The following is a 13,915-nucleotide window of genomic DNA, read 5'->3' on the forward strand; positions in this document are numbered from 1 at the left end:
TAAGTAAGTGAACAGCGGTGTGTAAATTACGTAGAACTGTCTCTGATAGAAAAGCCTAATGTTATACGACAAACAAAATCTTTGTATTTTCTTACTTATTTTTAGTATTTGTCGTATATTATTTCTTAACCCATAAAACACTAACACTTCTAAAGCAGTGTAACATTCACCAAGGAAAATTATTTAACTTTTGTTCGTATTTTTAATCAATTTTCTTGAGGATGTAAACATGTATTTTTATTAAACATTTTTTGAGGTTGAATTTTGTTTCTAAAGAGTCTTTCTCTTTGTGAGTTGGGAAAATCTAAAATACAGTCGTGCATTTTCTTTACGTGTAGCTGACAAGTTCTTATTTATTTTGTTACAGCGGAAAATACAAAATAATAATGATTTTGAAAAAAATCTCGTATAACTGAACATTTGAAACCCGATTTCTTATGCAGTTAATGTATATTTAACCAATGAATATTTTTTTAAAAATAGAAATCGATTATCATATGTTTTTGTAAATTAGTTTACTTCCTCTGTACTTTGTACAACAGTGTAACGGAACTTTGGTAATTCCATCTGTGGTAACTACTCTTCTTGTAACTGACAACTTATATATGAGCCATTCACTTTTTACGACTGAACACTATAAGACATATATGTGTACAAATATCCACATCCTTTTCTATAAAAAAGTACTTCAATATTTCTTAGGTTATATTGCCATAGGCCATTCATTTTGCGAGCTTTTAGATTACAGATTTAGAAAAAGTTAATTGGGTAGCTAACTGTTAAACTGGTATCAAATAAGGCATTTATTCTAAAAACAAATTGGCGTCCATTTCGAAAACATAAGAAAGTTAATAAGTAGCTCATTTCTTTTCCAAAAGGTCAATGACAGGTACACACAAGAATTAAAATCAGAAATAGAAATGGTCGTTGATCTTATTTTTATTTCAAAATCACAAAATATAATTAACTAACATTTATTTTAACTGAAAGTACTTCTCTTTGACGTTATTATTAACTGATATTTTATATGTATATATATATATATGTATGTGTTATTTTCTTACGTTAGATAGTTTAAATTTTATTTTCCAATTTATGATTGATTAGTTTATCCACTTCTACCATTCATCTATATGACTGTAGTGAGAAGACAAATAATATGAATCAATAATCACAGTTTGAATCAATATTAAAAGGATAGTGTTATCAGCCTTAACATAAAGAAATTATCGAATCACGGTTGTAAAATTAAAACTTATCTATCTGATTAACACGAAGAGAGAATAATTGAGTAAAACGTCTCTACTTATTATGTACTTTAAAAATAGTTAAAATGTTGAAGTTCATTATCTATGAACCCAATATATATCGTACATTGTTAGGGATAGTATCATGTCATACGAATGAGATAATACTTTTATTAAGCCTTACCTTTAAGATATTTATTAGAAACATTGACACCATTAATTGTAATTTTAAAATACAGAGCTTTTGTAACATTAATGAAAAAGATACTATATCATATATAATTATGCAACCAGTTAATGGATTTGCAACACATCAGAAAATGACAAAACAGTTGATCTGCTAATAATATTATACAAACAATAAAACAGTTCGAGATATTTTAAGTTAGTAGCATAAACCTTGGAAACTTCAAGTATTTTAAAACAGTGATGCAAATGCGAAACAATAGGCTACAATGAAATCTACATTATTATTTAAAGTGACATTTGGCAACTCGTTTGATACATTGGTTTGGTCCCAGGATAGTCAGCGTTCGCTCTCATGCGCCCCACCGGAGGGTCACAACCAACTTTTAATTATAAATCGCGTGACACACTAGTGGATCATAGACAATTACGTTTTAAAGCGAAATTTCTCGTTTAGCACGTGCGTTTGGGACACCGGACTGCTCCTTCACACCTCTTGAATGTTTAATTTGTTATGCGCCAGCGAAGGTGTTACTGAATCTTCCATTCATATTCGACATTTGCAATATGTATGCTGCAAAGCTATGATTATGTCCACAGTATCTCACCTGGTAATGTCTCCCTACTTTTATGGACTATGATTTTTGCCTGCTATTTCTGACTTTGGCTTTTGAATCATATAAATCTAAGCGCTATTCTGAATGTAATGTACAATCTATGCTGACCTTCTTAGCTGTTTATAGACTTTGAAAAGGTTTAATGTCTATTCTTAAATGTTGTCATATGACTAACCCAGTTTTTGTTGTTATAAATACCTATGCCTATATCTTTGTTATAAATACTTATACCTGTACCTTTGTTATAAATACTTATACCTATACCGTTGTTATAAATAGCTGTACCTATACTGTTGTTATAAATACCTATGCCTATGCCTTGTTATATACTATACCTTTGTTATAAATACTGATATCTATACCGTTGTTATAAATAGCTGTATCTATACTGTTGTTATAAATACCTGTACCTATAGTTAGTTATCACCATTAGATTCCATCTACCTGTACCTATACCGTTGTTATAAATGCCTGTACCTGTACTGTTGTTATAAATAGCTATACCTATACTGTTGTTATAAATACCTATACCGTTGTTATAGATAGCTATACCTATACTATTGTTATAAATACCTATCAATCTTTTATAACAGACTATCCCAGCAGGAACATCAGTTTCAACTGGTAATGTCAACTCTTTTCCTATTCAAAAATATATTTTAAGTCTGCTATTAGGGCTAGACTTCATTCGTTGACAATTTGGGATAAATAACAACACAGCAAGATTTTCCACATCACACCCATCATCAAGTTTATGCAGTAATCGGATAGAGAAAGCCATGTTAACCGAATTCCACACTGACCAAAGTCTCCCATTTTCTTTCGCCAATGTGAGAACGGCATGAGTCACTTAAATTCACCATTAGGCTCAACGACTGCACGACAATACCAAAAAAACACATGGAAACTCACCACAGAAATAATCAATCTAATCAAAAAACGAAGACAATTAAGAAGACAGTACATGATAACAAGAGAAAGAGAAACCAAAACGCAAATAAACAACATTAAAAATCACATCAGAACACAAATAAAACAACAAAAACAAGATAAATGGGACACTACTGCTCAAAACTAAATGATAAAACTGATCCGAAAAAATTCTGGTCACATCTTAAAAGACTCACCAATGAAAATACAGTCACAAAGAAATATCCTGCACCCGAACATAATAACACTATAGTACACACAAATAAAGAAATAGCCGAAGCTTTCAAAGATCAACTTCAAAATACTTTTAAAACTCACACTGATCCAGATATGGATACATATTTCTACAATAAAATCACTAATCACATATTAAACAATAAACATCAATTTGAACCAATTTTTCCAATAAACATAACTGATACAAATACAAGTTCCAACACAGATTATATAAGCACGTTACTAACAAATGAAATATCCCTTCAAAAACTACTCAAAGCAATAAAAAACACATAAAACAAAGCACCAGGTGAAGATGAAATACAAGTTATCCTTCTAAAAAAGGGCACTCCGAAATTGTTTGACCACCTAAATTCACTTTTTAACCTATCTTTATCCTCAGGATACATCCCAGTTTCTTGGAAGCTTGCATATATATTAATGTTCCATAAGGAAGGAAAGCCAGCAAATAAACCTAATAGCTACCGACCAATCAGCCTGACCAGCTGTGTAGGCAAAATTCTTGAAAGAATAATCAGTAATAGACTCTCAACATTCTTGGAGATAACATCAAAATTACCAAAAGAACAAAATGGATTCAGGAAATTTAGACAAAGGACAGACCACCTAATCAGATTAACCGAAACCATAATAGATAGCTTCAATAAAAAAAGAATGTACTGTCGCTTGCTTCCTTGATATCGAGAAAGCATTAGACACTGTATGGCACGATGGTCTAAGGTTCCGAATGAAGGAAATGGAACTACCGCGAGGAATTATTCGCTGGTTATCTAACTTTTTGGAAAACAGAAAGTGTAGAGTAAATGTTGAGGGAACATTTTCTGAATACTTTACTCCTGAAGCTGGTGTCCCTCAGGGAGGGGTAGTTAGCCCTATACTCTTTATCATGTATGTAAACAATATGCCACTGAAGGATCCGAATCATGGATTCTCCTCACAGTTCGCAGATGATGTGGCAGTCTGGAAAAGATAGCAGCCACTAGCATACAACCACAACTAAATAAAATAAGTGAATACTGTCAACAATATAGAATAAAAATAAACACAGCAAAAACACAACTCGTAGTCTTTACGAAATTGACAAAACACAAAAAACAACAGCTAGAATTATATATGAATGGCACACTACTCCAGATTGCCCCATCGGCAAAATATTTAGGTCTGACCTATGATTCAAAACTAACTTGGATCAATCATGTGAACGAAACTAAAAATAAAGTCTAGCGAAGAACTAACTATGCTAGGAGTCTAACTGGTAAAAACAGTGGAGCATCTACAGATAACATACTAAAAATGAATGGTAAGAAACCTACCATTGTTGGAGTTTAATATATCGAACTATTTCATCCATATTCTAAAAGTACAAGCTATTTTACGGAATTATCTATTAGACAGTGTCTATTACGCATGCACAACTGTAAGTTTTGTTAGAAGTACTTTAGAATTCCGTAACTCAAAAATATTTCATTATAAAAAACATGAAGTTCTTGGTATCGTGTGATTACCAAAATGAATCATGTAGTCCTTAATAAGCAATTCACTACATGCTGGGTTGATATAGACTATTATTTGCTTGCTTGTTTAGAATCTGTTAAGACCATGGATCTAAACATGGCTTTTATATACTTAAGAGAAAAAAAAAATGAACAGAACTGAACCATGGAAACGTGTTTATTTTTACCTTCACATAAGATCACTAAGTTAGCTATAAAGCTTTTAAAAGTTATTGCTAAAACACATGAGAAGCGAACTTAAAACATTTAGTTTAGGGATTTTTAGTATTAAAATGAAAACATGCAGTTTTAGAGAATTAAATTAAAGTTGATATTTGAGTTTTTCTTTGATGTTGGTTTCCAAAAATGGTACTACTTTTAACATAACGGCTTGTTTTTGTCTACATTTACTAATTAGTGAAATTCGACAATGTTTGAGATCTTGTCATTATGGACTTTTAGTTTTTGGTTAAACTTCTCTAAATAAAATATAATATAATTCTCCAAAACTAGACTTCATTTTAAAGAGCTGTCATTAACTGTTATTATATTTGAATTTTGTGGGTTTTCTTTTTTAAGGTTTGTTTGTTTTAATGTTGTACAAGACTAGTTGATGGCTATCTGCATTAGCTGTCTCTAAATCAGCAGTTATAGACTAGAAGAAAAGCAACTAATCAACTCGTGAACTATCAATAACTATTCTCTTATCAATGAATAGTGGTATTGACGGTCACATTATAACCACCCCTACGAATGTTTGGTGACGAAGGTTCGAGCATGTGACTAGTAGATTAAGAGTCAAAGGCCTTAACTATCGAGCGCTGCCAGGCATTTTCTTCAAATAAAGAGAAATATACCTTTGAAAATTGCGACACTTGAAATAAAGTAAAATTTTAAACACCAGCACTGGTTAAGTTCCAGCTTATGATACATAAAAAATGGTTATTTCTGTGGATGGCTATAAATATATTTTAACTTTCAACAAATTTAACGTAACTGATAATTTTGAAACCCAGTTTTCGAAGTTATAATATCAAAAGTAAATAAAAACATGAAAACGAAAGTTAGTTATTACTGGCTCTCTTAAACGAAAACCGGTATTATGGGTTAACTTCAATGTACTCATCGCAGGAATAGAATGCTTAATTTTGATGTTATTAGTTTTCAAGCTAAAACCTAATTTATCTTGAAAAGTAATCATACAGGTAAAAATTAAGTCAAGTAATTATTATGTTAAGTCTAGGTTAACCATATGTTAAGTGTCGAGCGTTCAGCAACTGTAAATAAATCGTACTTAATAATAAGTAAGAATAAGTGTGAGATACAAGAAATAAAGTCGTTTCCTCAATAACTTTTAATCTAAAAGTTAACTATACTTCGTGGAATTTCCGACAATTACATTTTGTATTAGTGTACATAAAAGTGGGACAACATAAAATGAAGAAAGCAGACCAAAACAGGACATAAAACTAAGTCGGGTATCCTGTGTGGAAGAGAGGAATGTTGGATAATTCTGTATGTGGCAGCACTGTAGCCATAAAAAGGCCAATTAAATTTGCTTCTCATGTCTGCAGTAAAATGTGCAGAAACGATAGAACTGTGTTGACGAAAAGCATTTTGTACGCACGTGTGGTTGCTGATGTTTATTTCTAAATGACTCTTGTATATTTATCTTCAACTTGTATATTCTTAAACTTTTCTACATGAGGTTACTCGTGTTTATTATAGCATGTTTTAATAAACAGAATATTTTGAACCTGAAGTACACCCAATGATTTATTTTGTTAAATGAGATGAATATACGTACTTACAAATACTTGCATGTGTATAAGTGAATGTGTATCTCATGATTCACAGAGACGCCATTATCCATAGTTACTTCTATAGCTACCTCAGGGAAAGAAAGAAGGTCTTCTGTACTCGAAACTAATGTTATGAAATCTACCTGTGTTACTTGAAAACGTGTGCTAAGTTTGATCACTTTGAGCTTGTGAGGGGGGTATGAACGTAGTTTCAGCATGGCGTTTCAAGGATCCACTTGAGGGCCAAGAACACAAATTTTGGTGTTACATTCCTGTTCAGTAGCCTTGAAAATTTATTACTAAATCCTGTTACGTTTGATGAACTTTTAGGTGCGTTTAGATCACCTTGATATATGCTACGCTATACAGATAATGAAACCACCCAGGTCACCTCGAGTCTATATGCCAATTTTGGTCCCGTTAGCTCCAAATGTGTAGGAGAAGTTCATGGATTAACAAGTGAACAACTTCACATATAGCGTGAATTAATATAAGATTGGTTTGTTTTGAAGTTAGCGCAAAGATACTCGAGGACTATCTGCGCTAGCCGTCCCTAATTTAGCAATGTAAGACTAGAGGGAAGGCAGCTAGTCATCACCACCCACCGCCAACTCTTGGGCTACTCTTTTACCAACGAATAGTGGGATTGACCGTCACATTATAACACCCCCATGGCTGGAAGTGCGAGCATGTTTGGTGCGACCGGGATTCGAACCCGTTACCCTCAGGTTACGAGTCGAACGCCTTAACCCACTTGATCATGCCGGGCTATGAATTAATATAAGAATAAAGTTTTGTGGTTTAATGAGAAAGAGTGCTACTGACACACGAGATGTTTCCCTAACGTACCTGCCCCCCCCCGCAAGTACAGCGATAAGTCTATGGATTTACAACGCTAAAATTAGGGGTTCGATTCCCCTCGGTGGGCTCAGCAGATGGCCCGATGTGGCTTTACTATAAGAAAAAAACACACACACACCTAATGTACCCTAGACTGGCGAGAAATTGATCTCATAGTTATCAGATTTATAAACGTTTTAAGAAAGTGCAAGGTTGCATTCTCTAAATTATCGAAATAGGCTAACGTAATTTTCTATAGATAGATTCGACCTTTTCTTCTCTTGTTCCTTATTTGTGCACAAAACTTGGAAGAAGATTTGTGATAGAAGATTGAAAGATTAAGATTACAGCTACTGTGCTTTGTTCTGTTCGAAAGAGAAAATATGAAACTAGTTATTAAAACCTTGTTTCCCGTTAGTAGAGTGGTAAGTCTGAGGATTTACAAAGTTAAATTCGGGGGTTCAATTCCTCTCTGTGGATTCAGCAGATTGCCCGATGTGGCTTTGCTATAAGAAAATGCACAAATACTAAAGCCTTTGCCCTCTCCTTCCCCACAATAGATCTGCGGTAAGTTTGAGGGCTAACAACGCTAGAAACTGAGGCTCAGTCCCTACAGTGAACGCAGCTCAGATGACCGGTTGTGCAGTTTTGCGCTTAACAACGAACGAACTGAAGCATTTTTTTAGCGTTTCTAAAAAATAAATGTAGGGAAATTTTCAGATAAAAAATTAAATATGGAGATTTAACAGCATTTTTATGCCTATTAAACACAGATATATACAGTTTTTTATCACATCAGGCTCATGTTTCCTACAATCAATAATGGCGTAAAAACATGAATACAGAAAAATAACTGATATATACGGTACCACTTATGCTGCATGTTTTAAGACACTACAACTGAAGACAAAACACAATTAATTCCACTAGATTGCACACGTAAGTGACGCTACCCGACACAGAGCATGTACATCAATGATTAATACAATCTAAATAACTTGTATTCTCTCCCCAAATTTCTATAGCAATATATTTATGTCATTGCATTAGACATGAGCACCCAAGTACAATAGTATTGTCTATTTAGTGTAGGATTCTTTACGAACTTCCGCAAAAAAAGAAATGAATTGGTTGTTTTTTATATGACGTAACAACTTTGAAATAAAAACTTAGAAAAAGATTAAAAAGGAATAAGTTTCAATGAAGTATTCTCGGCTTAAACACGTTGAGAATTATATATTAACATCTTTAAACCTTTTTTTCATTTACTAACGGCAAAAGGATTAAAACGGTTTGGAAGCTGGAAGGAAAATAAATCCGATCTTTTAATTAATAAGACTCATAACATTTAATATTTGTTCAAAATATGCAAATTAAGCCTTATAGTAAATATTTAAACACTTTCAAACTTTTACACAGAATTAAAAAAAATATGTCACATTAAAAAACGCTATAAAGCGTGATAAGGACAGAATTTGTGGACTTCACAGTTGCACTTTACTGTAATAAAACACCACCGCTCGTGGTTCTATAAAGATTTTATGATTTAAATATTCTGATATTTAAAAGTGTAATAAAATGATTACGGTAGTAAGTTCTCCACCAGTTTTACGCGAAAAACAGAATATTTTTACAAGATTAGCAAAGTTTTTGATAGCTTTCTCTGACGTCTTGATTAGTTCCTTCTCACAAGTGTAGAGGGAGTTTATGCTCTAATGCTATTCTGAGTAGTAAATTCTATATGTAGCTCAATGTTTTATGGAAGATTCTTGATGGAATTCCGCATGTTTGTACATCGTTATGAAGTTTTGGAATAAAGTTAACAAATTGCTTTACTAACCTGTTTTTCACATGACATAATTTTAAAAGGTAGAGTTTAGAAGTAAAATAAAGAGCAAATATGGCTCATTAGAGCATTCTTTGAACTAAAAATGTCGAAACCTATATACTTAGATCTTTATACTTGTTACTAATAATTTCTTCTTTGCTTACATAAGCTCTTATATTTCCTCGTAGCAGCCCACAAGTTTTCTGTTTCTATAATTATGTTATCTTACTGTAATACGTATAAGTCAATTCATTGTCGTGGTAATCACAAATCGTAAACTGTTGTCACAGTAACTACAGTTCTATCTTAGTTGGAGCAATAAAAATAGACATTATATGGAATATGGGTTGAGGATTAGGTTGAATAAGTATCATATTATTAGTTCTTTCCCTTGGAAGCAATGATTTTAAGTGCTTGTGTTCTTTTTATATGTTGGGAGAGAATATAGTGAAACGAAGTTAAAGTTTATGACATATCCTGACATTTGATCCAATAAATATCCTAGTCTCTGAGTGGGGCACGCAGTCCACTTACAAGGGCTCGTGTTTTGTTTTGTTCTGTTTCTGCATAGTAATTTTATTGTTTCTTGCTTAAGTGCTTTGGTGTATTTATGAGCTCTCTATAAAATATTACAGTTAAAGTCTCAGTTTAAGTGTGATCAGTAATGTCAGTCAACTGCTACATCATACTAATGCTTTAATAATTGATGAATAGTTTAACAAAATATGTGGCAGTTCAGAAACTTTTATAACTAGTTATATTTATTTACCTAACCATGTTCAGTATAAATGGGTATTTTTTTAGGAATTCAATAAACAGCGTAATTCTGTGACAATAGAGATTTTTATCCGACAGGTACTGAGCTTTATTTAAACGCTGTTCAACAAGTACTGGTTTTAATTATCTTAAAACTGGTATTATCTGCTTCCGTAATGCGTTTTAGCAGTTTTTTTTTCTGTACTTACACCACATTGTTAAGTTTTATATCCATGATTAATAATTAATTCAATTTTAATAAATACATCAAGAAACACAGTAAAACGTTTTCTAATCTCGATTTTGTTGTTAGTTACGTAATCCAATATACTGTTTTAGTTATTGTTGTGTTCACTGTTTACATGAACACAAGTACACATACACATGTATCTTTGTCTGACTCACATCAATGGCCAGATAATAACTTCAAGTGAATTACTGGTATAAAATTAACCAATGTCGCATAAAATCCTATGATGACAAGACAATCATGTAGCATGAGCTCACCTATCGGATATTATGTGTTACTATATTTGACAAAAGTTAATATAAAATCGATTTTCTGCCTTAAAGAGAGTGTATAGTATAGGATTTGCCTGTTATGGGGTAAGATAAGAAGAAAGTTCTTTAGTATTTTTTTTCCTGACCTGTATTGTTGATTCCATGGGGTCGAATCCGGCTGTCGTAGCGTCCGGGTCCGATGATGTTATCCAACACCTGTTTTTCAATATGTCGGTAATTGGATTTTTCACTACAAAAAAAGTAAAAAAGGAATGATGGAATTTTTATCTTATAAAGACGATAAAGTTTACTTTCTTTTAGTGTAATAATAAATAATGCACCATATCTTTCTTGATTAAAAACAATTTAATAAACAATAGTTAATTATCGTAACATGAATTGAATGAAATATAGAAAAGCGTGCGCTAATACATGGTCTTCTGCACTAATACGTGGTCTTCTGCACTAATACATGGTCTTCTGCACTAATACGTGGTCTTCTGCAGTAATACGTGGTCTTCTCTCTGGTGTAGCAACAAAATCGTTTACATTTTGATACTTATGTGTCCGTTTTTGAGTTTTTGCGGAGAGACTTGAAAGACATTATGTTTTTTCGTCTTATATAAAATCTTTGGTATTATTAAAACACACCTAAGTAGTACAGTTTTATCAACTATAAATAAATATTACTTAAAGAATGGAAAACAGTACAGTCTAACAAAAAACATGAAGCTGTTAGATATCTTGATTCAAATAAAAAATATATTGTTATAAAAAACTGATAAAGGAAACAAGGTAAATTTGATTACATCAATAAAGTTCGAAGGTCGTTCATTAGACTAATACATTCAAGAACTCAGATGTAGATTTCATTTAATTTAAGTTAAAGAGCAAGAGCATATTAACAGAAAAGATTCATCATAAAATAAAACCAGAGGGTTAGAAAGCTGGTACTATGTACGGCCTAACAAAATTCCTGTAAAGCCAATAGTAAAAAAATATTGTTATCATTGTTATATTTGTTATCATGAAGTATCACAGGTTCGAAGAATATACAATATATCTCATGATTTTACAGTAAAAAATATTTTTGTAATGAAGTTGAAGATTTAAGGTTTGATGAAGACAATCATTTGGTTTGCTTTAACATTGAATTGTTGTGTACTAAAACAACAACAGCAAAACCATTCATAGATACTGTAATAGAATGTATTCAAAGTGGAACTTTATGAGTAGAGTATTTTTTGTTATGTCATCGTGAAAATTATGGCTGCATTAATAACCAAATGGTATCAAACAACCATGCTATAGGCATTGTATATATGACTTTGCACCATACTTAAATCCAGGGAGCAAACTGGGCTTTTCATACAATGTCTAAACTTTAACAATAATCATAATATTAAGTTTATTGTTGAGCGAGGAAGTAACTTTAACTTGCCTTTTTTGGATATTTAGCTCATAGAAGCCTGATGACTTTTGTCTGAGTTTGTACTGCAAGTCAGTGTTTTTTTTTTGTTTTTGTTTATATGCATGTTAAAGAAAATATCATGAAAATTCTTAGCTATCGAGCTGATAAGGTCGAAATTAACACCTCAGGTCAGCAATTTCAATGTGTAAAAACAGAAAATGATAAGTAGAATGTATATTTAAATTTAATTAACATGCATTTTCTAATTAATTCATGAATTAATTTATCTTTTATAATTTTAATGATTTAATTCAAAAACTGAAAACATCGTTTCTTGAAAATAAATGAAACATCTTACTATACTGAACAGTACATAAGTTCTAGCACTAGGCCTGGCATGGCTAAGCGCGTAAGGCGTGCGACTCGTAATGTGAGGGTCGCGGGTTCGCGCCCGCGTAGCGCTAAACATGCTCGCCCTCCCAGCCGTGGGGGTGTATAATGTGACGGTCAATCCCACTATTCGTTGGTAAAAGAGTAGCCCAAGAGTTGGCGGTGGGTGGTGATGACTAGCTGCCTTCCCTCTAGTCTTACACTGCTAAATTAGGCACGGCTAGCACAGATAGCCCTCGAGTAGCTTTGTGCGAAATTCCAAAACAAACAAACAAACAAATTCTCGCACTAGGTGACTGAACACTTGTATAAAAGAGCATTCATAAAATATACTAGAAGTTTCTTTTAGTATGTAACTGTATAGTGATAATTTATTACATATGTGTTCTCTGTATGTAATTGTATAGTGATAATTTGTTGCATATGTGTTCTCTATATGTAATTGCATAGTGATAGTTTGTTGCATATGTATTCTATGTATGTAATTATATAGTGACGATTTTAGTAGATTAGTATCAGAGAAAGTTACCTCAACTTTACTAGTTTTCCAACAGTAAATGCTTATAGAGCGGCAATAGTTTGACTGTACCACTTCATGACAAACTAATGTAATGCTATATGTCCAATTGTTTTAAGTGATTTAGTTTTTGAATAATATCATAATACATTTATAAACATTAAATTAGCGCCTTAGAGGAAGCTACTTTCATTCCGTATTTTGTAAAAAAAATACAGATATTGAAATTCAAGCGCTCAACTATAGCATGATACAAATGTGTACATTGCCAGCGTATTGAATACGCTGGTTAGGATTGCTAAAGCAAATTTTTGGGAAGCTATAGTTCCCCGAATCCCCTTTTAATAATTTCAAATTACTCTAGCTTATTGTTTAGAACATTTATAACTCAATATAATATTTTTATCATACATACGTGGGCATACGTAATACGTAACATTCAAAAGAGAAATTTTTAAATAAATGAAAAAGAATGTCACATATTTGTTTGTGTATAATATATGATGCATGCACTATCGAAAGCAACTATGCGAACGATGATGAATAGATATAATAAAAATAAATTCGATTGGAATTTTAGTTATTTAATTATATGAAATTAAAAAGCATAGAGTAGAGTTACGTCTGATAATTTACACTGCGATTAAGTGACATCCAGTCAAACAGAAAGTAGCACACCAATAGGAAGCTTGTGAAATTATAGTAATACTATTTCTATTAACAGTAGTGTAGTCCATTCATAGTTTTAGGACTGAAATACTGTATGGCAAGCAGGCAAAATCAAAGATTTGGCTAGTCAAGAACACTTTTTGAAGAAGATATTAACACTGCCAATAATAAAAGTGATCGAGGAGGAATACCGAAACTGATGTTAAGTATCTCTGGGTGTTGTTTTTCTTTTCTTTTTTTAAGTAGATGATGGTAGAGTACAGATCTTACCAACGATTTTACTGTGATAAATACAGGTGCAAATGTTACCTTGTGAATGTGGCCAACACGAACTGTATGTGTAGCTGTTTCATAAGCACTGCTGAGAAGAGATAACCTGGCCGAAACTTTGAAATGGGTATTGACCCAAAAACAGTAAATATGGAGACTTGCGCTGTTTACAGACCAATCCAAGTTCAAAAACGATTTGTTGGTGAGAAGAATTTATCGTA

The 13,915-nt window shown here is 32.4% G+C and overlaps 1 protein-coding gene across 1 annotated transcript in view; it reads right to left on the minus strand.

The window, feature by feature from the left end:
• Positions 1-13,915, minus strand: part of LOC143232088 (glutamate-gated chloride channel-like) — a 164,188-nt gene that overhangs the window by 76,342 nt on the left and 73,931 nt on the right. Inside the window, exon 3 of the mRNA XM_076467158.1 lies at positions 10,584-10,687. Within this exon, the coding sequence (XP_076323273.1) occupies positions 10,584-10,687 (104 nt within the window). The remainder of the gene's footprint in view (positions 1-10,583; positions 10,688-13,915) is intronic.

This window comes from Tachypleus tridentatus, chromosome 11, assembly GCF_004210375.1.
Source record: "Tachypleus tridentatus isolate NWPU-2018 chromosome 11, ASM421037v1, whole genome shotgun sequence".
Lineage (NCBI taxonomy): Eukaryota > Metazoa > Arthropoda > Merostomata > Xiphosura > Limulidae > Tachypleus > Tachypleus tridentatus.